This window comes from Chiloscyllium punctatum, chromosome 8 (genome assembly GCF_047496795.1).
Source record: "Chiloscyllium punctatum isolate Juve2018m chromosome 8, sChiPun1.3, whole genome shotgun sequence".
NCBI classification, from domain to species: Eukaryota; Metazoa; Chordata; class Chondrichthyes; order Orectolobiformes; family Hemiscylliidae; genus Chiloscyllium; species Chiloscyllium punctatum.
The window spans coordinates 122,937,411-122,964,874 of NC_092746.1; the positions used below are offsets into that span (position 1 = coordinate 122,937,411).

At 41.0% G+C, this 27,464-nt stretch overlaps 1 protein-coding gene across 5 annotated transcripts in view; it reads left to right on the plus strand.

Annotated features, from left to right (window-relative positions):
• Positions 1-27,464, plus strand: part of bmb (brambleberry) — a 105,876-nt gene that overhangs the window by 4,697 nt on the left and 73,715 nt on the right. For all 5 annotated transcript variants that reach the window (XR_011961420.1, XM_072576403.1, XM_072576402.1 and 2 more), the window contains exons 2-9: positions 4,270-4,398; positions 5,952-6,137; positions 6,562-6,784; positions 15,622-15,738; positions 18,885-19,064; positions 21,059-21,265; positions 24,634-24,769; positions 25,110-25,171. Coding sequence is in view for 4 of the 5 variants with exons in the window: in XM_072576403.1 (XP_072432504.1) it covers positions 4,270-4,398; positions 5,952-6,137; positions 6,562-6,784; positions 15,622-15,738; positions 18,885-19,064; positions 21,059-21,265; positions 24,634-24,769; positions 25,110-25,171 (1,240 nt within the window). In the remaining variant the exon portion in view is untranslated. The remainder of the gene's footprint in view (positions 1-4,269; positions 4,399-5,951; positions 6,138-6,561; positions 6,785-15,621; positions 15,739-18,884; positions 19,065-21,058; positions 21,266-24,633; positions 24,770-25,109; positions 25,172-27,464) is intronic.

The following is a 27,464-nucleotide window of genomic DNA, read 5'->3' on the forward strand; positions in this document are numbered from 1 at the left end:
CCCTTATGTTCACTAATTGCACCGTGGACTGTTGATTCAAGGTCCCTTTTGCAGTATTTAATGCAGAAATTGTCCAGTACTTTAATAAATAAATGCACTACCAGATGTCAAACCGAGCTTTTAATGAGTAAGAAAATCCTGGCTTTGGTTTCCTGTCTGCTGGCTTGATTTCAGCCAGATAAGAAATCACCTGATCTAAGCTAGAGTGGAGAAGAAAGGGAAAATTAGTGGGAATGTAAAGGGTTTAAAATTGATAGAGATATATTGGATGGGCCATCAGTGTGAAGAACAAAGAGCAGTACAACACAAGTTCAGGCCCTTTGGCCCAGTGAGGCTGTGCTGGCATATGATGCTGTTCTAAATTAAAAACCTTTTGCCTTCACATGGTCGATGTCCCTCTATTACCTGCATTTTCATATATCTGTCAAGGTGCTTCCTAATGTTGCTTCCATGTTTTCAGACAGTGCATTCCAGCCACTTGCAACCCCCAGTGTTTTTTTTTAAAAAAAGCTGACCAGTCACATCTCTTAAATTTGCCTCCTTTTTTACCTAAACACGTGTCCCCTTGTAATTGGTATTTCTACCCTGAGGGAAAAGACTGACAGTCCATTTTATCCATGCCTCATAATTTTGTAAACTTCTAACAGGTATCCCCTCATACTTTGATATTCGAATGAAGAAAATTGTGTTGATCCAATCTCCTCTTTGCTAAATCCCTCCAAACTTTTTTCTGTAATTCCTCCAAAGCCTCTGCATCCTTCTGACGGTGTGGTGACCAGAACTGTGTGCAATATTCCAAACGTAGCCTACAGTTCTATACAGCTGCAACATGACTTGCAAATTTTTATACTGTATGCCCTGAATAATGAGGGTAAGTGTGCTACATGCTGCCTTCTGTTCCCACTTTCAGGGAACTATGGACCTAGATTCTCTGTATATTGATGTTACTAAGGGTTCTGCAGTATTCTGTATACTTCTCGCACTCATTCCATGCTCCTCCTTCTGCCCCCAAGATTAAATCTCCCAAAATGCATTACCTTGTATTTGTCCAGATTAAATTCCACCTGCTACATCTCCACCTGAGTCTCTAACCTACATATATCCTGCTGTATCCTCTAGTAATCCTCCTCACTATTTGTAGCTACCCAAAACTGTCATCTGCAAATTTACTAATCAGACCAATACATTCTTCAAATCATTTACATAAATTACAAACAACAAAAGTCCCAGCAGTAATCCCTGTGGGAACACCACAGGTTACAGATCTCTAATCTGAAAAACTCTTTCTTTTTTCTATGACTGAGCCAGATTAGATTATTTACAGCGTGGAAACAGGCCCTTCGGCCCAACAAGTCCACACCAACCCGCCGAAGCGCACCCACCCACACCCATTCCCCTACATTTTACCCTGCACCTAACACTATGGGCAATTTAGCATAGCCAATTCACCTAACCTGCACATTTTTAGACTGTGGGAGGAAACCAGAGCACCTGGAGGAAATCCACGCAGACACAGGGAGAATGTGCAAACTCCACACAGTCAATCGCCTGAGGCGGGAATTGAACCCGGGTCTCTGGCGCTGTGAGGCAGCAGTGCTAACCACTGTGCCACCCACCGTTCTATATCCATTTTGCCAGCTTACTGGATCTCATGTGACTTTGAGTCATAGATGTACAGCATGGATAGTTATCCTGTATTCTGAGAGATCTAACCTTGCTAATCAGTCTCCCATGGGGAACCTTGTCAAATGCCTTACTGAAGTCCATATAGATCACATCTACTGCTCTGCCCTCATCAATCTTCTTTGTTACTACTTCAAAAAACCCAATCAAGTTTGTGAGACATGATTTCCCATGCACAGCCATGTTGACTATCCCAAATCAGTCCTTGCCTTTCCAAATACATATACACTGTCCCTCCAACAACTGGCCCACCATTGACGTCAGGCTCACTAGTCTATAGTTCCCTGGCTTGTCCTTACCGACTCTTAAATAATGGCACCACGTTAGGCAACCTCCAGTCTTCCGGCACCTCACCTGTGACTATCGATGATACAAATATCTCGCAAGAGGCCCAGCAATCACTTCTCTAGCTTCCCACAGAGTTGTCGGGTACACTTGATCAGATCCTGGGGATTTATCCACTTTCAAGACATCTAGCGCTTCCTCCTCTGTAATCTGGACATTTTTCAAGATGTCACCATCTATTTCCCTAAAGTATATATCTTCCATAAAAATACTCATTTAGTGTCTCTCCCATTTTCTGCGGCTCCACACAAAGGCCCCCTTGCTGATCTTTGAGGGGGCCTATTCTCTCCCTAGTTACCCTTTTGTCCTTAATGTGTTTGTAAAATCTCTTTGGCAAATAGAATTAAGGAGACTCCAAAGATTTCTCAGGTCCCTTTTTTTTTTTGCCCTCCTGATTTTCCTCTTAAGTACACTCCTACTTCCTTTATACTCTAAGGATTCACTTGATCTATCCTGTCTATACCTTGCACATGCTTCCTTTTTCTTAACCAAACCCTCAATTTCTTTAGTCATCCAGCATTCCCTACACCTACCTGCCTTTCCTTTCACCCTAACAGGAATATACTGTCTCTGGATTCTTATCTCATTTCTGAAGGCTTCCCATTTTCCAGCTGTTCCTTTTACCTGCAAACATCTGCCCCCAATCAGCTTTCGAAAGTTCTAGTCTAATATCGTCAAAATTGGCCTTTCTCCAATTTAAACTTCACCTTTTTTAGATCTGGTCTATCCTTTTCCATCATTATTTAATTTTAAATCTAATAGATTTATGGTCGCTGGCCCCAAAGTGCTCCCCCCACTGACACCTCAGTTGCCTGCCCTGCCTTATTTCCCAAGAGTAGGTCAAGTTTTGCACCTTTTTCTAGTAGGTACATCCACATACTGAATCAGAAAATTTTCTTGTACACACTTAACAAATTCCTCTCCATCTAAACCCTTGGTATTTAATGGAGAAGTTGTTGCCTCTATTGGTCTGTGCGTTGAGTATGGGAGTTAAGTGTCATGTTGCAGCTGTACAGGACATTGGTTAGGCAACTTTCACTTCTGGCCTCCCTGCTATAGGAAGGATGTTAAACTTGAAAAGGTTCAGAAAACATTTACACAGATGTTGCCAGGGTTGGAGGGTTTGGGTTGTAGGGGGAGGCTGAATAGGCTGAGACTTGTTTATTTTTTTTCTCTTTTTTTTTAAATTAGTGGTGTTACATTAGCTAACCTTCATCAGTAGGAAGTGGGATGCAGCTAATGTAGTGCATCATCCTTCCTTCTATCATGAATGTAGATGTAAATACCCCTTTTAAAACAGGTCTTCTGGCTCCACTCAGTTTAACTTGGATCCCCAGTGGACCTCTTTCTCCATAATTAACCATTTGTCCCTAACATACTTACCGACTAGTGTTTTTCATGTCCTCTCCTTTGCTTTCCTAACTTACTTTTTAAATAATCCCCTGCCCTTTCTATACACCTCTAGGGATTCTAGTGTTCGGAGTCCTTGGTAACTACAATAAGCTTCCCTTCTTTTCCTTATCCAATCCTTTGTCCCTTGATATCGGGTGTTCTGTGGGATATTTGGTTTCACTCTTCACCTTTTACAGGAACATGTTGACCCTCACTTTTAGTATTTTCAGTTTTGAAAGACACTCATGGTTCAAATGTGGATGCTACCAGTCAATGACTTTATTCTGTCTGATCACATTAAAATTGGTCTCTTCTGTGATTCCCATACTTTATTTCTGGTCTTTCTTCCCTCCTTTTCTATGATTACCTTTTAAATTTTACAGAAACAAAAGCAGGAATTGCTAGAGTGACTCTGCTTTCTCTCTACACATGTCAGACCCGCTCAGTTAACAACATGTTCGGATTCAGTTACCCTTCTGAAGAGTGTTTACTAATCCAGCAGCAGTACCACTATACTATTGATGTTGGGTGTTTTTTACTATTTTCCTGTGAAGATACTAACTATGATAATGTCAATGACTTAAGTGTCAACTGCCATCTGTAAATGTTCTTTGGTTTAGCACTTTTTGTGTTAACAGTAGGGAATCAGAATGAGTTTTTTTTCTCCTTATCGCTGCGTTAGTACCATACTTAATTATGATACCCAAAAGTGAATCTTTTGCTGAGATTGGGTAATGTCTTTCTCAGTAGGCAAACTGGCAAGCTGCTTTCTGTTCTTGCAGTTCATGATGAAGACTGAAAGCTGAAAATTTTGTATTTAATTCTATATTTTGTTTTCTCTCATGGTAGGTAATAGCTCAGTTAACAACCTCCTGCAGTGATCTTTCAGAAGAGGAGCTGGCCAAACTTGGGGTGTCCTTATTCAACTGTCAAGCGGCTGCTGAACATCGGTTAACTTACCTGTGCACTGCAGATATGGTAATCCCATTGGGTGCATTTCTTCCCTAATGAGGTTGGGAACAGGGAGGGAAGAATTGCAATCAAAATACTCAGTCTATTGGTCTGTGATTTAAGTGTCAAGTGTTCTTTAAATAGTGGAATGTAGCTTTCAGGTTATAATTTCATATGGTTAAATTTCAATCCCTTTTGAAATATGCAATTGAACAAAGAATCAGTACTCCTGCATTAAATGTGTGCTGTTCTTTCAATAATAGTTTGGGTGACTAATGGTAGCAAACTGAACACAGAAAAGCTGGTTATTATTAAAGTGCTGCTTAGTCTTTTGTGAGTGACATTGGGTGGTTTCCAGAAAGCTAATTTATGAAGGAGCCAATCTTTGCACACTTATTTTACAGGGGTACACACCACTGATAAACAGTACACTGCTAATGCAGCAACCATCATTTTGGTTGACTTCTAGGGTGCTTAGATATTTTCTAATCAACCTGTTCAAATGTTATACACCACTGGAGTAAGTGGAACTTGAACCTGAGCCTCTTGGCTCAGAGGTAGGGAGAGTTAGAGGAATGGATAGTTGGAGTATTTTTCCCAGGATAAAAATGCCAGTTTCTAGGGGCATAGGCAGAAGGGGATAAGTTCCAAGGAGATGTGAGATACAACTCTAACAGAGGGTGGTAAGTACCTGGAATGCGTGACCAAGAAGGTGGTGGAGATGGATACAATAGGATGTTTAAGAGGCACCTTTGCAGATATATGAATAGGCAGGGAATGAAAAGATACGAACTGCATAGAGGCAAAAGGCTTTTAGGTTAGAAAGGCACAACATGTTAGCATATGTTTGGGCCAAAGGGTGTGTTTTGTGCTGTACTGTTCTCTTGTAATGCCACTGCACCACAAAAACCTCTCTAGATATTTTCTAATCAACATGTTCAGAGACAGACAGACCTGCCTCCCAAGTAGGTGGGGTTTAACCCCAAGTTTCCTGATTCAAAGTGGGGATACTACCACAAGGGTCTTTGCTCTTTTCTGTCAATAAATGCCCATTACATGTTTACAATTAATATGTAATTAGAAGTAGCTGCATCTTCAGTGTAGAATAGAGATGTTGAACATGACGCACCACTTGAATTTGTGTACTATCGAAATAGCCTGTTCTCAACTATTGCGTGAAACATGTGGGCCACCCAATGGGTTCATGTTCTGAATAATTTTTTGGGAATGTGGTGCCCTTTCTCAACCATTCATTGGAGAGAGTTAATTCTCCCTGTTGTTGTTTTGTTTCATTCACCCAATAGACTGAGCTGAGTTGTCCGTCCGTCCTTTGTGAGAACTAGGTTCTCTCCAATCTGCTTTATTGATCCTCAGCACTCTACTGTATTGGAAGCCCTTTGTGTATAGCTAGGAGTTGGTGTACATTCCTTCTTTCACCTTGAGATGGCACAGTGCACTATAGCTATTTTAAAAACTATTAGATAAAATTAATGTTGATGATGGAGTAGTTGTTGTAAGGAAAGATGTGTGTGTCTGGTATTTAAGCTGAATTTTTATTATTCTTCCTTCTTTGTTCCAAGACGTTGGCTGAATGTACAGAAGCTATGGACCCTGACACCTGGAATGCATACCATATAGTCAGTAATCGGGCACGTTCTGTGTGTTATGCCACACGACAGCAGGACTTCAAACAGAAGACTGAGATGACTGTGAATGCACTAGTAGCTTCAGCTTCCAGTCAGTTAGAAGCCATGAAAATGCTCAAGGTAATTGTGCTGTCTTCCTTCACTCAGCATAACTTCTCAGAAAAAGGGGCCCAAAGTGTTTTCTCTATCTTTAATGGCCGCATAAAAATTGATGGTATGTATGTTCAAACTAAACAGATGTATTCCATCCTGTGTAAACCAATGTTTTAAATTACTTGTTCAATTGAACTTGTTAGCTTTTGGTTATGGAGAGCAACATAGATTAAAATGCTGTTTATTATTTTCCCTGCAGTTAACAAATCTCCCTGTAAACCACCCATTAACTGGAGCTAGTCTCCACCCTATATAAAGAGCACTATCTGGCTCTGATTTTTAGCCTCTAGCTGTCTTCTTTTAAAAACTGTCTTGTGCCTTCCTCCTGAATGGAATGCTCGTTTTCTATTGAATTTTGATAGTGTGACTTGGCTTATATAACTTATCATAGGTTGGACAAAAGGAACTACGAGAGCTGACTGCCTCGTCACTTGAAAAAGTTGTTAAGAGTCAGAATGAGTTGCTAGAACAACAGGAGCAGCTTCAGGGGAGTCAGCAAGAGCTGGAGACTTCAATCAATGGAAACTTGGAGAAGCTGACTAAGGAAAAAGAACTAATTGCTAGTGGACACCATCAAGTTGCCAAGTTGATTGAGGGCATCACGTTAACAATGGGTAAGATAATCCTTCCAACTGAATTCACTTCAACTTTTGCAGAGGGCTATAAGTATTTAGTCATTGAATTTATTCATAACACTGAGAATGGGCTCTGAATCTGAGGGATTATGGGAATTGGAATGTGAAATGCAGGCTGATTGCTCCACTATTCAATAAGATCAAACTCCATAGTCTCTTTCCCATCATCTTAAATATATAGCATATAAAGGCAGAAACTACAATCCAACAGCATAAATGAAGATAGAAATAGTTAATGTTTCAATATCTAACTGCAGATCTTCCAAGAGTGAAGTGAATAATGTATTCTGAACTCGCTTTCCCTTTTATAAAAAACTTTTTTTAGTTTCAGTAAATTGTGTGCACACTCCTAACAAGCTCTTATAACGTTTGTTCACTTAACTGCTGGGGTAGGCAATGGCTTGGTGGTAATGTCAGTAGACTAGTAATCCAGATCCCCAGGTGGTGTTCTGGGCAACCACCCTTAAATTCCAAAACAGCAGATGATTAGAATTTTGATTCAATAAAAATCTAAAATTTAAGTCTAATGATAACCATGAAACTATTTCCAATTGTTGTAAAAACAGGAAAATTCTGTTTAATGTCCTTCAGGGAATGAAAATGGCCATTAGTCCCTGGTCTGGCTTGCACGTGACTCCACAACCACAGCAATGTGGTCGGCTGTTCATTATCTTCTGAGATGGCTTAACCAGTCACTTAGATGTATCACATTCTGGAAAAGGGAGTAAAAAAGTGAACCTGGATGACGAACCAGTTACTAATCTAAACCCTGAAACATTAACGACAAATAGCTTTTTTTTTAATGTGGGTGTCACTTAAATTTAAATTCCTGTCAATTCTTGGCTGCCTCACTAAAACAATTTACTTTTGAATTGTTGGTGGAGTTACTTAGTAAATGAGGTTGACACCTTTGCGCACAATACAGGATATTTCTTATTCAAATCAGCACATGGGAGGGGTTTTGATTAAATCCTTTGAAAACCAGTATTCTCCTTGGTTTTTAAGTTCAATTTTGGGGAATGTGCCCAGCTGGTAGGAAGTATTTGAAAATGTACTGAATGAAGCCAATAACTGTAGTATACTCTTCTCCTTTGTGTCAAAAGAGACAGGAAAATTGATAGACTTTTGATTAATCATTTGAGAGGGAGAAGATAGCCTAAATGTACAATCACTAGATGATTAATTCAAAACTTGGCTAATGTTCTGGAGGCCCGGGTTCAAATCCCAGCACAGCAGATGATGGAATTAGAATTTTATTTTAAAATTTGAAATTTAGAATCTACTAATGACTGTGAAATCCATCTCACTCGCTATCATCCTTCAGGGAAGGAAATCTGCCCAGGTTCATCGGGTCCAGCCTACAAGTGACACCAGACCCATTGCAATGTGGTTGACTTCAACTGCCCTCTGAAAAGGTTGAGCAAGCAATGAGTTGCTGCAATCACTATGAAGTCTCATCAAACAAATGACACCAGAGAGACCATTTGGCATTGACCTAGAGACCAGAAAAGATAACAGCACAAACTGCACTGTTGACCCTGCAAAGTCATCTTACTAATATCTGGAGCTAGTGCTAAAATTGGGAGAACTGTCGCACTGCTTAGTCAAACAGCCTGCAGTAGTCATGCTTGCAAAATTTGCAGAAACCACAATCACCACCCCTGAATATACACTGCCCTACCAGCGGGATACACCAGCAGAGATGCAGCACAGTGTATGCAGTCCGGATGGAGTTGCCCTGGGAGTCCTCAACATTAACTACACACCACGTAAAATCTCATGACTTCAGGTTAAACATCGGCAAGGAAACTTTCTGCTGATTACCATGTACAGTCCTCCCTCTGCTGATGAAACAGTACTCCTCCATATTGAACATTTTGGAGGAAGCAGTGCAGGTGACAAGGGTGCAAAATGTACTCTGGGTGGGAATTTCAATGCTCATCACAGAGTGGCTTGTCAACAGGTGACTGATCAAACTGTTCAAGTCCTGAAGGAAATAGGTGTTAGATTGGGTCTGTGACAGGTGGTAATAGAACCAACAATAGGGAAAAACCTACTTGCCCATCTGCTGGCTGTAGATGCATCTGTCCTTGACATTATTACTAAGTGAATACTGCATAGTCTTTGTGGAAATACCTTCACATTGAGAATAACCTCCATTTGTATTGTGTGGCACTATCACTGACAAAGGAGACAGACTTTAGAACATATCTAGCAATTCAAGACTGGGCATCCATGAGACACTGTAAGCTGTCATTAGCAGCAATATGTGCTGTGCAATCTCGTGGCCTGGCATATCCCCCACCCAACCATTACCATCAAGGCAGGAGATCAACCCTGGCTCAATGGAGAGTGCAGAAGGACATGCCAGATGCAGCAACAGGCATACTTAAAAATGAGGGGTCAACTTGTGAAGCTACTGAAACATGCCAGACACCCTAAGCATCAAGTGATAGAATGAAGTGATCATACAGCCAAAAGATTAGAACAAAGGTCTGCAGTCCTGTCACATTCAGTTGAGGTGTTTGACCAATTGCACAACTCGCTGGAGGAGGTGTCTTCTTGAATATTCTCCTCAATGAAGCTATCCAATGCATCAGTGCAAAAGGTGAGGCAGAGTCATTCGCATCATTCTTCAGCCGATAGTGCTTTGTGGATGGTCTATCTCTGTCTCCTCCAATGGCCTTCAGCCAATTTGAAGAACTCCTTATGATATAAAGAAATGGGTGAAGGCACTGGATACTGCAAGGGTTCCTCAGGGTGGTGTCCAAAGCAAGCTATTTTCAGCTGCTTCATAAATGACCTTTCATCAGAAGTGGAGATATTTGCTGACTCCTCAGTTACTGAAACAGTCAATATTGAAATGCTACACAATCTGGCCAATAACCAGGCTTGGGCTCCCAAGTGGAAAACAACACACATGCTAGGCAATAATCACTTCTAATCAAAGGCAGTCTAACCTCTGGCCCTTTATGTTCAATGGTGTTACTATCAAGGAAATTCCAACTAACGACATTCTGGGCATTACCATTGATCAGAAACTGCATCAGATTCGTCACAGTATCTATAAGAGCAGGTCAGATGCTAGGAATACTGAGATAGGTAACTCTCTCCACCTGATTTCCCTGCCACCATCTACAGAGCACCAGTTAGGAGCGTGAAATACTCTCCACTTACCTGGATGAGTGCAGCTCCAACAGCAACTCAAAGTTGCATACCATCCAGGCCAAAGCAGCTCATTTGATTGGCACAATCGCCACCAGCTTCTGTTCCCTCCACTTCAATAGCAATCGTGTGTACTATCTACAAGATTCACTGCAAGAAATTCACCAAAGATCCTTAGACAGCTCATGACCATTTCCATCGAGAAGCACAAAGGTAGTTGATGATATATAGGAACGCAACCACCTGCAAGTTCTCCTCCAAGCCACTCAACTTCTTGATTTGATAATGTGTTGCCGTTGTTTTGCTGTTACTGGGTCAATATTCTGGAATTCCCCATCTAACAGCTTTGCGTGTCAACCAACAGCATCTTGACTGCAAGAGCAATGAGGGAATGCTGGCTATCCAGTGACATCCACCCCTCGAGTAAATGTTTATCATTGCAAGAAAAACTATTTTGCAGCTAGACAGGCTAGTTGGGCTGTATAGGAAGAAATTTTAGTACTTGGTGCTTGTGTCTCCAGTATTCCAAAGTGTTTCACAAAATATAAAGTGTCTTGTACCCTTAATTATGTCAAGAAAACCTCTTTAATTTACGGGACCTACAAATAGTGTTTTTCCGGTGTCAGGAAGACTAGCTTTGAGATCTTTACAACTGACTGAAACATTAGGACAGGTGCCAAGATCTCAATTTCTTAGACTTAGTTACATAAAAGTAGCAGGTTCATCAATGTAGCATTTTAATTGTTAGTCTAGATGTTTAATCTTTGGAGAGGGGTTTGAAACCATAGCATTCCTGACTTTGAATGGAACTATAATTGAAATTTTTTTTATTCACCTGGGCCCATTGCTGTTTAGTATCTACATCATTGTAGATATAAGATGAGAATGTACAAGGCATCATTAGTAAGTTTGCAGATGACACTAAAATAGGCAATATCCTAGACAGTGAGGAGGTTTATTAGAAGTTGCAGCAGGGCCTTGATCAACTGGGGAAGTGGCAAATGGAGTTTAATACAGACCAGTGTGAGGTTTTGCATTTTGGAAAGACAAATCAAGGTAGGAGATTCATGGTGAATGGTAGGTTCTTAAGTGTAATGGAACAGATGGACCTTGGAGTTCGGGTGCACAATTCTCTGAAAAGTGGAGTCATAGGGTGGACTGGGCAGTGGAGAAGGCTTCTGGCACACTGACTGAAGTCCAATGCATTGAGTTGGGAAGTTGTGTTGTAGTTGTGCAGGATGTTGGTGAGGCCACGCTTAGAGTATTGGGTTCAATTTTGGTCACCTTGCTGTAGGAAGGATATTACTAAACCGGAAAGACTGCGGAATAAATTTAAAGCACGTTACCCTGAGTTATAGGGGGAGTTTGAACAAGCTAAACTCTTTTTTTTTTTTTTTTTTCCCTTTGGAGCATAGGAGGCTGAAGGGATCTTTACAGAAGTGTATAAGGTTGAGAGGCATGGGTAAGGTGAATGCACTCAGTCTTTTTCCCAGGGTTGGAGAATGAAGGGCTAGTTTAAAATAAGAGGGGAAAGAATAAATGGGATCCTGAGAGGTAATTTGTTTTACAGAGAGGGTTGTAAACCTATGGAATGAGCTGCCAGTGGAAGTGGTTGAGACAGGTAAGTTAACAACATTTAAAATGCATTTGGACAATACATGGATAGGAAAAGTTTAGAAGGATATAGATTAAGTGCAGGGAAATGGGTTAGCGTAAGTGAACATTTGGTTATCATGGATCATTTTTGGGCTCCAGGGCCTGTCTCCGTGCAATAGGACTGACTCGTGGGATGTGGATGGTGCTGGCAGCCAACGTTTTATTGCCCATCTCCAGCTGCACTTGAACCGAGTGGTTTGCTAGGCCATTTCGGAGGGCGGTAGTGAGTCAACTACATTGATGTGGGTCTGGAGTCGCATACAAGCCTGACAAAGTGAGGATGTCCTGAAGGGTACAAGTGAGCCAGATGGGTTTTTCTGACAATTGACAATAGTTTTGTGGTTTTCAGTACATTCTTAATTCTAGATTTGTTTACCATTTTTAAATTCCACCATCTGCCATGGTGGGATTTGAACCCAGGCCCCAGAACATTAGCTGAGCTTCTGCGGTAATAAGAGTCCATAGTGAAGTATAGCATGGAAACCCTTTGGTCCAACTTGTCCATGCTGATATCCTAAATTTAATCTAGTCCCATTTAGCTCCTATGCCATTTAAACCCTTCAAGAACTCACTAAGATGCTTTTTGAATATTGTAATTGTACTAGCCTCCACCATTACATCTATAGGTGTGATCAATATGGACTTCAGTAAGGTGTGCGACACAGTTCCCCACAGGAGACTGATAGCAAGGTTAGATTTCACTGAATACAGGGAGAACTAGCCATTTGGATACAGAACTGGCTTAAAGGTAGAAGACCGGAGGAGGAGGTGGTGGTGGATTGTTTTTCAGACTGGAGGCCTGTCACCAGTGGAGTGCCACAAGAATCGGTGCTGGGTCCTCTACTTTTTGTCACTTACTTAAATGATTTGGATGCCAGCATAAGAGGTACAGTTAGTAAGTTTGCAGATGACACCAAAGTTGGAGGTGGACAGTGAAGAGGGTTATCTCGGCATACAACAGGATCTTGACCAGATGGGCCAATAGGCTGAGAATTGGCAGATGGAGTTTAAATCTGATAAATGCGCGGTGCTGCATTTTGGGAAAGCAAATCTTAGCAGGATGTATACACTTAATGTTAAGATCCTAGGGGCAGAGACCTTGGAGTGCAGGTTCATAGCTCCTTGAAAGTGGAGTCGCAGGTAGATAGGATAGTGAAGGAGGTGTTTGGTATGCTTTCCTTATTGGTCAGAGTAGTGAGTACAGGAGTTGGGAGGTCATGTTGTGGCTGTACAGGACATTGGTCAGGCCACTGTTGGAATATTGTGTGCAATTCTGTTCTCCTTCCTATTGGAAAGATGTTGTGAAATTTGAAAGGGTTCAGAAAAGATTTACAAGGATGTTGCCAGGATTGGAGGATTTGTGCTATGGGGAGAGGCTGAACAAGCTAGGGATGTTTTCTCTGGAGTGTCAGAGGCTGAGGGGTGACCTTACAAAATTATGGGGAGCATGGATAGGGTAAATAGGCAAAGTCTTTTCCCAGAGTCCAGAACTAAAGGACATAGGTTTAGGGTGAGAGGGGAAAGACATGAGATCTAAAGGGCAACTTCACACAGAGGGTGATACGTGTATGGAATGAGGTGGTGAAGGCTGGTACAATTTCAATATTGAAAATGCATCTGGATGGGTATATGAATAGGAAAGGTTTGGGGGATATGGGTAGTGCTGGCAGGTGGGACTAGATTAGGTTGGAATATCTGGTTGGCATAGACAGAGATCGGACAAAAGGATCTGTTTCCATGCTGTACATCTGACTCTATAACCCTCATGATTTAAAACTTGAATAGGGTCACTCTCCCCATAGCTCAAAGCCTCCAATTCTTGCAACATCTTTTGTAGATCTTTTCTGAACTCTTCCAAGTTTCACAATGTCTTTTTGTTAACAGGGAGACCAGAATTGAATGCAGTATTCCAAAAGTGGCCTAACCAAAATCCTGTACAGCCACCACATTGCCTCCCAACTCCTTTACTCAATGCCTGACCAATAAAGGCAAGCATACCAAATGCCACCTTTGCTTTCCTGCGACTATGAATCTGCATTCTTTGTTTGGCAATGCTTCCTTATGACTTTACCATTGACTGTATGAGTCCTGCCCTGATTTGCCCTACCAAAATGCAGCACCTCATTTGTCTAAATTAAATTTCAACCACCATTCCTCGGCCAATCGACCCAAATCGTCTAGCGATGATATTACTAGGCCATTGCCTAGTGAATGGCCTAGCTAACGAAGCCGATAAGTAGTGAAAATGGCACTTTGTTTCCTGTGAAAATCTGTTTTGTGACATTCCAGCTCTGGGAACTCTAACTGCAAAGCAACATATCAGCACTACAAAAAATGCTAACTCCAGCAAGTTATAAATTGCTTGTCTTTTTATGGTACTGATTTTTTTTTTGTGGTCTCAATACTTATTCACTTTTTCAATTACAAACATGCCAGCAATGAAAATAGAGGAGAGGATTTTAATAGGTCAAAAGGGAGCTAATCAACGGAGGTCCTAGTGGAGTGTAGAAAGTGCAGGGGTATCTTAAGCAATTGGGAGAGGAAAGATGGGGCATTTTAAAAAATTTTTTAAAAGTGGCAAGTAAGATTTGGGAGAATTCTAAAATATTGCATAGATATAACAAGGGGAAAATGGATAACCAAGGAAAGAGTAGGTTCTCTTATGGACCAATGGGGCAATCAGCATGGAACTGGAGAACAAATGAGTAGTTCGCATCTGTCTTTTTGGAGGAGGATGCAAGTATAGAATACAGCAGAAGGACTGAGGTTCTTGAGCAATTTGATAGAGTGAGGAGATATTGGAGGTTTTGGCAAGATTAAAAGTGGATAAATCCCCAGGATCAGGTAACTTGTATCCCAAGCAGCTGTGGGAGATGAGGGAGGCATTTACACTGGCTCTGACCCAACTTTTTAATTCCTCCCTGGCCACAGTGGACTGGAGGACAGCCAGTGTAATTCCACTTTAAAGTGGGGTAGTAGAGGTAAGCTAGAGAATTATAGATCAGTGAGTCTGGCATCATTGGTGGGGAACTTTTTTTTTTCAGAAAATTCTGGAGGAGAGAGTTGATCACCTGGAAAGGCAAGGTTTATTCAGGAATAGCATGACATTGTCAGAGGGAATTAATACCCAACAAATCTGAATGAATTTTCAAGATGATCAGATTTCTAGTTGAGTGCATTGCAGTTATAAGCTCGCATGGATTTCAACAAAGCCTTTGACAATGGAAGATTGTTAAACAAAGTAAAAACACATGTGATCCAAGTTAGATTCAAAATTGACTTTGTAGGAGATGGAAGGTGATGGTAGAAGGCTTTGTCTGCTTGGAGCCTGGTGTCCTATAGGATATCATGGGGAATAATCTGATTTTTAGTGTTCATGTATAAATCATGTAGAAAGATATGGGGGCGATGATATGCTTGCAGATGACAAAAACCTTGGCCAGGTGATTGACCGTAAGGAAGAATGTCTCCTCTTCATAGGAGGCTAGAGATGGGTGGATCAGATGGGTATGTCCGCAGCAGATAGAATTTAACCATGAAAAGTGGAAGGTGATGCATTTTGGAAAATATAACAGTACAAAAGAGTACTTGAAATGTGATAAGTCAAGGTTATTGTCTGTATAGAAAGTGGGACCAGTGCAGATTTAGTAATTGGAACATTTTTATCTTTATGGAAAATACATAGTCTCTGGGCCTAAAAACATCTGTTAAAATTGTAGGGTAGTTGCTGAGAATTTAATTTCAATTGTCCTGGAGAGGAGGGTGGATGAAAGTGTTCACCTCTAGCTAGGGCTCAATATGAGTTGCTAATAAAGCCAATCAGAATTCTGGTAAAACCTTGCCAAAATGATGAGAATGTGACATACTCTACTACATGGACTTGTTGAAGAGGTTAGTATAAACCTTTATAAAGGGAAGCCTGATTTAAGCAGATGAAGAGAATAGAAGGAATAGGGTGAGAAGTGCTACTATCATAAACTTTGTTTGTTTTATAGAAAATGTCACTAAACAATTGGCTCATCAGGACTCTGAGCTACAAGAAGGTCATCGAGCAATTCTAACTGACTTGATGGAGGTCAGGGCACGTGCTTATCAGGTCTACACCAAGCTGGGTAAATCGCCTATTAAGTCTGGCATTGTGAATGTTGTGCTTGAATGTCTTTCTCCAATTGTGTATGTGGTGAAGATCTCATTGAATGAGGGCAGTTATAGATTTTCAGTAGACTAGTTTGAGACTTTGCGTCATTGAGTTTCCAGCACTAACCACATTAGCTCATCAGTAAAAACATCTGTTTGCTCTGTGTATCTAGCTTGCTTGTTTTCCAGTAGACTGTTGCTTCTGACATCTGGCTCACCATTTGAGCTGTCTTTTTATAATGGCAGGATTGTAGTTTACATAGTTGCAGGGTGTCTTCCTATCTCTAGGCTGCGTATAAAAGAAGGAAAATGAACATTGGAACATCAAATAACCTAGATAAAGTTAAACAGCAACTGAGGGAAAACTGGCTCAATATTGGGTCTTCACCCTGTATTGGGAATTGGTTTAACACAGTTGGCAGGATCGTTTGGTTTACAGAGTAATGTGATGCCAAAAGCGTGAGTTCAATTCCCATCACCGGTTTGAGGTTACCACGAAAGACTCCCTTCTCAACCTGTTCCCTTGCTTGAGGACTGGTGGCCCTCCGGTTAAATCACCAACAGTCGCTTCGCTCTAATAAGAGAGCAGCCTCCATGGTCTGGTAAGACTGGCGACACAACAGTGCTGTATTAGAACCTCTGGTATGAGATGATATTGGATACAGAATGGAGGAGAGAAAGAAAAAGCACTTTCTCCTTTTCCCTACTGCATCACATTCCTCAGGGAGACCATAAGACATAGGAGTGGAAGTAAGGCCATTCAGCCCATCGAGTCCACTCCGCCATTCAATCATGGCTGATGGGCATTTCAACTCCGCTTACCCACATTCTCCCCGTAGCCCTTAATTCCTCGAGACAACAAGAATCTATCAACCTCTGCCTTGAAGACATTTAGCGTCCCGATCTCCACTGCACTCTGCGGCAATGAATTCCACAGGCCCACCACTCTCTGGCTGAAGAAATGTCTCTGCATTTCTGTTCTGAATTTACCCCCTCTAATTCTAAGGCTGTGTCCACGGGTCCTAGTCTCCTCACCTAACAGAAACCATTTCCTAGCATCCACCCTTTCCAAGCCATGTATTATCTTGTATGTCTCTATTAAGTCTCCCCTTTAATCTTCTAATACAATCCCAGGATCTTCAGCCTTTCCTCCTATGTTAGACCAACCATTCCAGGGATCACCTGTGGACCATCTGTGGATCATCTGTGAATCTCTGCTGGACACCTTCCAGTGCCAGTATGTCCTTCCTGAGGTGTGGGGACCAAAACTGGACATAGTACTCCAAATGGGGCCTAACCAGAGCTTTATAAAGTCTCAGTAGCACAACAGTGCTTTTATATTCCAACCCTCTTGAGATAAGTGACAACATTGCATTCACTTAATCACTGACTCAACCTGCATGTTGACCTTTAGAGAATCCTCGACTAGCACTCCCAGGTCCCTTGTACTTTGGCTTTACAAATTTTCTCACCGTTTAGAAAGTAGTCTGTGCTTTTATTCTTTTTACCAAAGTGCAAGACCTCGCATTTGCTCACGTTGAATTCCATCAGCCATTTCCTGGACCACTCTCCCAAACTGTCTAGATCCTTCTGCAGCGTCCCTGCTTCCTCAGTACTACCTGCCTGTCCACCTAACTTCGTATCATCTGAAAACTTCGCTAGAATGCCCCCAGTCCCTTCATCCAGATCATTAATATATAATACGAACAGCTGTGGCCCCAACACTGAACCCTGCGGGACACCGCTCGTCACCGGCTGCCATTCTGAAAAAGAACCTTTTTATCCCAACTCTCTGCCTTCTGTTAGACAGCCAATCCTCAATCTATCCCAGTAGCTCACCTCTAACACCATGGGCCCTCGCCTTGCTCAGCAGCCTCCCATGTGGCACCTTATCAAAGGCCTTTTGGAAGTCTAGGTAGACCACATCCACTGGGTTTCCCTGGTCTAACCTACTTGTCACCTCTTCAAAGAATACCAACAGGTTTGTCAGGCGTGACCTCCCAGGCATACCAAAGCTATTAGGATTGCAGGAAAGCATGATAAAATGGATCATCCTTCAGGGGACTCTACTTCTCTTCTAGTGATACAATCTAAGTAAAGCACAGTGCTAGAAGAGTGTTTCCCCTTTTAGGAGAGAATGGGATGAGAGGACAGTGTAGTTTTTTAAAGTTTCCCATTTTAAAACTGCCATGAGAGTTTCATCTAGATGGTTGAGAGTCTATGGAATTCCCTTCGCCAGAGAACAGTAGAGGCAGAGTTATTGAGTATTTGTTTCTAAGGCAAAGATTACTTTTTTGACTGAGTCAAAGGTTATTGGGGAGAGGGGTGAAATTGTCTATTTCTGCTTCTAATTATTTTGTAATGGTCACAGACATCACTTATTTGCACCAATCTCACCTTGAGCAATCCAGTCAGGATAACTCCACCGCCAAAAACCTGGTATTTTTTCTTTTGTCTGCAACTATTTATCCAATTCTCTCATTGAAAGTTGCTATTAAATCTGTATCTACCAGCTAGTCAGACAATGTATTCCAAATCCTTACTAATTGCATTAAGAATTATTTTTTTCTTGTCACCTCTGGCTCTTTTGTCACTTGCCTTTAAATCTATATCCTCTAGTTTTTGATTGTTCAGGCTCAGAAGCTTTTTTTTATGTCCCCAGTTTCTGCTTTTAGGGGATAAAAACTGGGGTTGTATCATTTTAGTCCCTCTGTCCTGAACCATTCTAGTTTATCTCTTCTATGTCCTTAAGCAGAAGGCTGTTTCCAGAATTGGTCATGATGCTTAAGCTGGTGTTTAAACAAGTATTTTTAGTTTTAGTAAAACTTCTTGATCTGTGTATTTTGTGTATGAAATGTGGGATTCTATCTACCTTTATCACCTGCAGGTGAAGTGGACCATTGTACCTATATATGGCATTTTGATAATTCTATATTTACTTAAAGCCCCCACCACCAGGTCTCATTTGGCTCTCCATTGTTTTCTAGATTTCCTCCATTTATAAAGTACTCCTATTCTATCCTTTTTAAAGTCCAAAGTGAAATAACTCCTATCTGGCAATGCTCTTATCCTTTCACTTAAATTTATATTATTGTGATGCTGAAGATCTGTTTGTTTGTAGATTCGAACCTGGCTTTATTTTCTGCTCATCAATCCCAAACTGCCATTTATTATGATCAGTTAATGGAGAAGCTGCAGAAGATGAACCAGACTGTATGCATGGTGATGTACATGATTGACCACCTTGAGCTTGGAGTAAGTCAGAGGTTGAACAGCATCCAGCACTTCCTGAGCTGGACAGGTAAAGAACTGAGTAGAAGTGGATTTCAATGTTCCTGACTGGAGTGCTTCCCAGACTTTCCTATTGTGATCCCATTGGAGAAAGTGAGGACTGCAGATGCTGGAGATCAGAACTGAAAAATGTGTTGTTGGAAAAGCGCAGCAGGTCAGGCAGCATCAAAAGAGCAGGAAACTCGACGTTTCGGGCATAAGCCCTTCATTCCTGAAGAAGGCCGTATGCCCAAAACATCGTTTCTCCTGCTCCTTTGATGCTGCCTGACCTGCTGCGCTTTTCCAACAACACATTTTTCAGCACTGATCCCATATCATGGCTTGAAAACTTTTGGTACCCCTCAAGTGAGAACTGAACAGATTAAGGATCTATGATCAGGGGCTTATTAGTTGTATTACATTGTTAAACTTAGTCACAGCTCCCATAACGTTTTTTTAGAGCTCAGGACCCAAGAATTTGAGCTCACAACTGTGCTTGGGGTCCCAACTACACTTTGATAATAGAGAAGAGATTCCCAATGGGTGCAACTGGTCATGTGAAACTTTCTGATATTTGTATGAACAATGTTCATTCTCATCAAGTCTTTGTGAATAAACAAATGCTCAAAATCTGTTTATGGGGTGGATCTGTTCCAAAACAATGGTTGCCACAGTCACCTAAACAAGTTGTTTAAGATGTGATGGTATTATTCAAAAACGATGGTTTCTATTCTAGTGGTAGTTGGGTATTGAGATCTAATGTTGTTTTACAGTAAAATTGAATGAGAGACTTATTTATATAAATTCCCTTGTTCACACTTGTGTACACTCACATCTTCAGTGACTGAGTAGGCTCGTTCACTGTCTGCTTTTTTTCTTTCTCTTTTTCGCTTCTTTTTATTTTTAGCTTTCTTCTTCTACTTCTACTTCTACTTCTACTTCTACTTCTACTTCTACTTCTACTTCTACTTCTACTTCTACGCGGCTTTGTCAGGACCTGAATGGCTGGCGAGGTAGTAAGGGAGGGTCTCCCAGCATCTGTGGTTGTGGCAAGAGCAGGCAGTCCGAGGTCTCCCAGAGAGTGGCCTAAAGCAAAGGAGATTTGAGGAGTGCAAGCCCAGTATGGCTAAGCATTTAAAAGGCTGTTAAAATGTAACTTTATTTCTTTTATTTTTCTAGTCTGTACCTAAGATTTTGCACCTAGGTACCTTTTTGTACCTAAGATGGCACCAGGAACAACTATGCTGTACATTTTTCACTATACTCTTCTGTATTTGACTATACATGACAATAAAATCTAATTAATTCCATCTTTTTAATCTAACAATAAATACCTCCATTTGAGGTGCTGTTCTAGTGAGAAACTTACATGGGAAGCTTTTTCTTTTGGAACCTTCTATTTATTAAATATGAATTTGAGCATTGACAAATTTTTGTTGACGTATGTTTGTAAAGCTGTTGTAAATTTTGTGGGGGTTGGGGGGCATGGAAAAAGAAAATACTGTGAATATTGCCAGTCCACATTTCTGGAAGTCCCCTGCAGATGCAACTCTGAGTCAACTATCCAGTGAGGTATGAGATGCTGCAAACCTAACACCCAGTGAAACAGCAGAATATCCTATTGTTATCCAAACATGTTTTGGAGCATTGTGTTGCATCAGAAAAATCTGGTTGCTTTACTAGCATTTAGTCTGCTAGCTTCTAACCAGTTGGTTGTAAAATTCAGCCAAGACCAGGTTTGAATGACTTTCCTGTTTTGTATGGCTGTTTTCTTTTAAGTACTCTTGTGTGTCATGACAGATACTCCAGATAATTTGGCTGTTAGTCTTTTGAAATGTTGAGTGTGTAAACTGTTGTGATTTAAGATCATGCTAGGTCTAGATTGTAAACTCTGCTTTTTGCTTTTTTACACTTTTACCATATTTTTGAAATGACCTTCACCAGACTTTTGGATTGCAGTGATTTGTTATTACAGACTAGTAATTAACCCACTTATAATTTTCTATACTGAATTTATATTTTCAGGAAACAACCTTCACGTGATCTATACCTGTACAGTACATGTCGGTTATTTTCTGGTCGCAGCTTTCATCATGACATTCTTGCAAACACCAGGTTTCTCTCGAGCAGTGTTGTTAATCCTGGTGATATTGAATGCTCTCTCCAAGTTCAACCATTGTGTTTCCATGGACTTAAAGTGTCTCAGTCTCTTCCTGTCTATGACGGTAATTGGTAAGTGGAGGAATGAAGGGCATGTTCTGGTTACATGATGGCTTTTGGATAATTAGCTCAGACATAAGATATTGTAACAAAATCTGAGGCTTGCGCAACAGGTGGGTCAATGTTGAAGTAGATGAAAGAAATCTAGTTTGATGCAGGAAATGAGTTATGGGGTTGGTTACATTTCAAACCAGATCTGTCTGGTCCTCAAAAGACAATTGCTTTTCAGCAGAAGGGATAACAAAGCAATGAGGACTTAAGGCAGTAGGAGTATACTTAAGAGAAATCAGGACGGCAAAAGGAGACATGAGATAGCTTTGGCAAATAGGGTTAAGGAGAATCCAAAGGGTTTTTTCCTTACAGATTACATAAAGGACGAAATGATAACTAGGGACAGAATAGGGCCCCTCAAAGATTACTGTGGAAAAGGACATGGAAGATAGAGAATGTAGGGAAATAGATGGTGACCTCTTGAAAAATGTCCATATTAGAGGAGCAAGTGCTAGATGTCTTGAAACACATTAAAAGTAGATAAATCCCCAGAATCTGATCAATTGCACCCTAGAACTCTGGGAAGCTAGGGAAGTGATTGCTGGGCCTCTTGCTGAGATATGTGTATCATCAATTATCAACCTCCAGTCTTCTGGCACCTAACTGTTCAAGAAAGGTGGTAAGGATAAGCCAGAGAACTATAGGCCAGAGAGCTTGACGTCAGTGGTGGGCCAGTTGTCAGAGGGAATCCTGAGGGACAGGCTATACATGTATTTGGAAAGGCAAGGACTGATTAGGGATAGTCAACATGGCTTGTGCGTGGGAAATCATGTCTCTCAAACTTGATTGAGTTTTTTTTTTGAAGAAGTAACAAAGGATTGAGGGCAGAGCAGTAGATGTGACTTGTATGGACTTCAGCAAGGCGTTCGACAAGGTTCCCCATGGGATACTGACTTAGCAAGGTTACATCTTATGGAATAGAGGGAGAACTAGCCATTTGGATACAGAACTGGCTCAAAGGTAGAAGACAAAGGGCTGTTTTTTTTTCAGACTGGAGGCCTGTGACCAGTGGAGTGCCATAAAATTAGTGGACCCAGCACTAATCCTTATTTATATAAATGATTTGGATGTGAGCATAAGATGTATAGTTAATAAGTTTGCAAATGTCATCAAAACTGGAGGTGTAGTGAACAGCAAAGTAGGTTACTTCAGATTACAATGGAATCTTGATCAGATGAGCTGAGAAGTGGCAGATGGAGTTTAATTTAGATAAATGTGAGTTGCTGAATTTAGGTAGGACATGCTTTCCTTTACTGGTCAGAGTATTGAGTACAGGACTTGGGAGGTCATGTTGCAGCAGCACAGGACATTGATAAGGCCACTTTTGGAATATTGCATGCAATTTTGGTCTCCTTCCTGTTGGAAAGATGTTGTGAAACTTCAAAGTGTTGAACCTATTCCATATTGTGGTAGCCAAAGATTTTTCAACAACCTTTCCTTTCTCTTTTTTTTTTGAAAAGTTTCTCACCCCTGACTGTCTCGTTACCAGCTTTGATTATATTGTAACCTTATCTCAAATGGCTGTACAATCATACCCATTTATACTCTTAATTTTATTTTGATTGCTATTGCACTTAAGTTTTTAAAAGTTAAAAACATTGACTTTTTATTTTCCTCCTTCAACCCTAATGTCTGTTTGTATATTCTCGTCTTGTCTTGCTCTGGGTATCATTGCCTTAATACAGTAAGGAATCTGTTAATTAGTACCCAAGCCTTTGGAATTCTCATGCTAACAGATCTCACCGATTTTAGTATTTGTGAGTGGTCCTGATTGTTCATTTTAAAAATGAACATTTTCATCTTGTGCCAATGATGAGTCAAGTTCTCCCAGTCATCACTCGCATTTCTCATGTAAATGTGCATTGCCCATATGTGCCAAATGCAAGGGAGGCTGCCACAGCCACATTGCAATACGGTCATACCTTTTTGGGATTTGTAAGTTCTTATTCAAAGTTTTTGGTAGAAGATTTGTAGCTCGGGTGCTCGTTGTTATGGTTCTGTTCGCCGAGCTGGGAATTTGTCTTGCAAACGTTTCGTCCCCTGTCTAGGTGACATCCTCAGTGCTTGGGGGGCCTCCTGTGAAGCGCTTCTGTGCTGTTTCCTCCAGCATTTATAGTGGCCTGTCTCTGCCGCTTCCGGTTGTCGGTTCCAGCTGTCCACTGTAGTGGTTGGTATATTGGGTCCAGGTCGATGTGTTTGTTGATAGTCTGTGGATGAGTGCCATGCCTCTAGGAATTCCCTGGCTGTTCTCTGTTTGGCTTGCCCTATAATGGTAGTGTTGTCCCAGTCAAATTCATGTTGCTTGTCATCTGCGTGTGTGGCTACTAAGGATAGCTGGTCGTGTCGTTTCGTGGTTAGTTGGTGTTCGTGTAAATGGATCGTTAGCTATCTTCCTGTTTGTCCGATGTAGTGTTTTCTGCAGTCCTTGCATGTGATTTTGTACACTACATTAGTTTTGCTCATGTTGGGTATCGGGTCCTTTGTTCTGGTGAGTTGTTGTCTGAGCGTGGCTTTTGGTTTGTGTGCTGTTATGAGTCCTAGTGGTCGCAGTAGTCTGGCTGTCAGTTCAGAAATATCTCCTGATGTATGGTAGTGTGGCTAGTCCTTTGGGTTGTGGCATGTCCTCGTTCCGTTGTCTCTCCCTTAGGCATCTGTTAATGAAATTGAGGGTATCCGTTTTTGGCGAATACCTTGTATAGGTGTTCCTCTTCCTCTTTTTTTGCAGTTCTGGTGTGCTGCAGTGTGTTGTGGCCCTTTTTGAGTAGTGTCCTGATGCAACTTCGTTTGTGTGTGTTGGGGTGGTTGCTTTCATAGTTTAGGACTTGGTCTGTGTGTGTGGCTTTCCTGTAAACCTTTTGTGGTGAATTCTCCGTTCGGTGTTCTCTGTACCATCACGTCTAGGAATGGGAGTTGGTTGTCCTTTTTTTATATTTCCCCTTGTCTAACCAAAGCCATCCCACACCCACACCCTGGTTTATGTACTCTCCACAGCCCTAGTCAACTATGTTGTTGCAGGTCAACAATCTCACATTGGGCAGATTTCATTTCCTAATGGTCATTTGTGAACCAGGTGCCGCTGTTGATGGTTTTATGCTGGTGTCCTGTCCAATATCTATTCCTCAATCAGTATCACAAACTGATTAGACATCACCATGTGAGTGTGATACTGAGACAGTGACTACTCTCTTCAAACATACTTCATTATAAACTGTTTTGAGGCATTCGGTAGTCATGAAAACTTGTGAGATTTTCTTTTTAAATTGAATTATGTTTACTGGCTCTTTGAAAGAGGTAGCTTTTTGTCAAGTTCTGTTTGACTTTTTGTTTAGGTAACTGGGTGTTGATTAAATGTTTTAGTTCCTGGAAGAGGAAATCTCTACAATGTCATCCATCTACGCCCGTCATTGAACCTTCAACCATCTATGACTCAGTGAAGACTGGATTTTGCACCTCCACACCTGAGCGGTATGGGTTATACTTTATGGCTTTTTGACATTAATTTCCCTCCTGTATCACTGACTTGCAAGGATAACCAGCTCCCCTTGATGGCTCGTCAGCTGATGAGCATTCAAATTTGGGCAGTCTCTAGTTTTAATTTTAGTATCTGTCAATTGATCTGACTTGACAATGGTGAAAATGCTTAATTTTCCTTTCTTTGGGCTAGGGGAAATAGAAAGCCAAGACGCTCATGCTTTTGGTTGTTATCCAGTGATTCTCCCTGTTGGGGCATGGTTTATATTTTCTTTGTTTAACTGAAGTGCACATAATAATGTGAAAAACAAACCTCTTTACTTTGGTTTCCCAGGAAGTATGACATCCTCAGCTTAGAGGAAGAACTTGAGAAACTGGAATGTGATGGCCTGGAAGGTAAAAAAAAAGTCACAAATGGCATAGGGGTTTGGAAGTGTTATTTGGAAAATGTAATTGTCACTTCATATTGTCATGGTGTAAGAATGAGAAGAGTAAATTTGAAGAGGAGCTCAGTAATAATTACATAAGTATGTATTGCAAATGCTGTTGAAGGTCTCCAATTCAGAGAGCAGCTTTGAGTTGAAAGATTCTTGAGGAAATGTGAATGGAGAAGCCATAGCATAAATGTGTGCAGTCTCTGGCATGGCATGAATAAAAATAAGTTCAATAACAAGTAAGCCTTTGGAAATGAATGCAAAGGCTAATGAGGTGGGAAAACTGAATAACACCTTGGTTATGGAGGATGTCATAGGAACATAAGGGATAGGAGCAGAATAAGCCATTTGGTCCATTCAGTCTGCTCTGCCATTTGATTATGGCTGATTGTTTCTTGATCCTATTCTCCTGCCTTCTTCCTATAACCCTTGATCCCTTCCTAATCAAAAACCTATCTATCTCTGTCTTAAATACACTCAATGATTTGATCTCCACAGCCTTCTGTGGCAAACAATTCCAGATTCACCACCCTTCTGGCTAAAGAAATTCTTCCTCCTCTTAACTTTTAAAGGATCATCCCTTCATTCTGAGTTTGTGCCCTCTGGTCCTAATCTCTCCTATTGGTGGAAACGTTCTTTCCATATTTATTCTTTCTAGGTATTTTGTGAATTTCAATCAGATTTTTCCTCTGATCTGTCTAAACTCCATTGAGTCCAAATACAGACTTTGAGTTGCTCCTCATATGCCAAGCTCTTCATCCCTAGGATCATTCTTGTAACCTCCTCTTGACTCCCTCCAAAGCCAGCACATTCCTTCTTTATAATATGGAGCCCAAACTGCTCTCAATATTCCAAATGTGGCATGACTAGAGCCATTTTCCAGCTTTAGCAGTAGTTTCTTGCTATTGTATTGTAATTCTCATGAAATGAATGCCAACATTACACTTGCTTCCAAACTGCCAACTGAAGCTGCATGTTAACCTTAAGTGAGTCCTGAACTGGGACTTCTAAGGCCCTCTGTGCATCAGATTTCCAAAGCTTTTCTCTGTTTACAAAATAGTCGACGCTTCTATTCTTCTTACCAATGTGCATAACATCACACTTCCCACATTGTATTCATCTGCTACTTCTTTACCCACTCTCTCCTAGCTTGTCCAAGTTCTTATGCAGCCTCCCCACTTTCTCGATATTAACCTGTCCCCCCCACCTATCTTTGTGTCATCTGCAAACTTGGTAACAATGCCTTTTTAGTTCCTTTTTATCCACATTGTAAATATATAACATGAATGGTTCTGATCCCAACATGGACCCTCTGTGGAACAGCACTAATTACCCCTCATTATTGTGGTTTTTTTTCCCCTCTGGTTTTTAAACACTTCCCAATCCTTTGGTTTCCCACTATTCTTCACCACAATTTTATGCTTTGTTTTGCTGTTATGCTGTCTCTGACTTTTCTTGTGGCCATGGTTGCCTCATCCTCCACTTAATGTTTCTTGTTCCTCGGGATTAATTTTTGCTGTGCTTCCTGAATTACCCACAGAAACTCATGCTATTGCTGCTCTGATGTCTTAAAGGCTCCCCTTTCAATCAACTTTGGTTTTCTCCTCCCTCATGTCTTTAGTTACTTTTAGTCAGTTGTGATACATCACCTCTGGTTCCAACTTCTTCAAATTTTAAAACTGTATGGAAACCTTGACCACCGGTCCCTTTGTTTTGGAACCGTTGCAAACTGGACTGGTGAGAGGTGAACACAACTGTGGCTCGTAGTTGGAATAGTACATGATTTTAGGGGTGGATGGAAAAATGCTAGCCATTTTGAAAGAGGAAAATGAAAACTGATGAAAGGGAAGAGCTAAGTGGCCAAGAATGTAGGTCTGCTGGAGAATGGGGTGGATAGAAGGAATCTTTAACAAACCTGAAGATCCTTGCTGGGTTGCACAACTGTCTAAGGTAAACAAAAATCTATTATTGGTTCACAAAAAAATTCTAAAGCTAGGTCTCCAAAACACACACTAAATAAACTACCATGGCTAAGAAATGCAAATTTATCTATTAACTTCAGGCGCACACAACCCAGGTGCTACTAATTCAATAACCAACACACATTCTCTTACAATAAATGATATTTAACCACTCTTTTTACATCATGACATACTGGTGTTAGGGTCTCTGTAAAATGTTTGATAGGTTGATTCAAGGTATGAAGGGATTTTGAGGAGGTTGGGTTTGTACTCACTGGAGTTTAGAAGAATGAG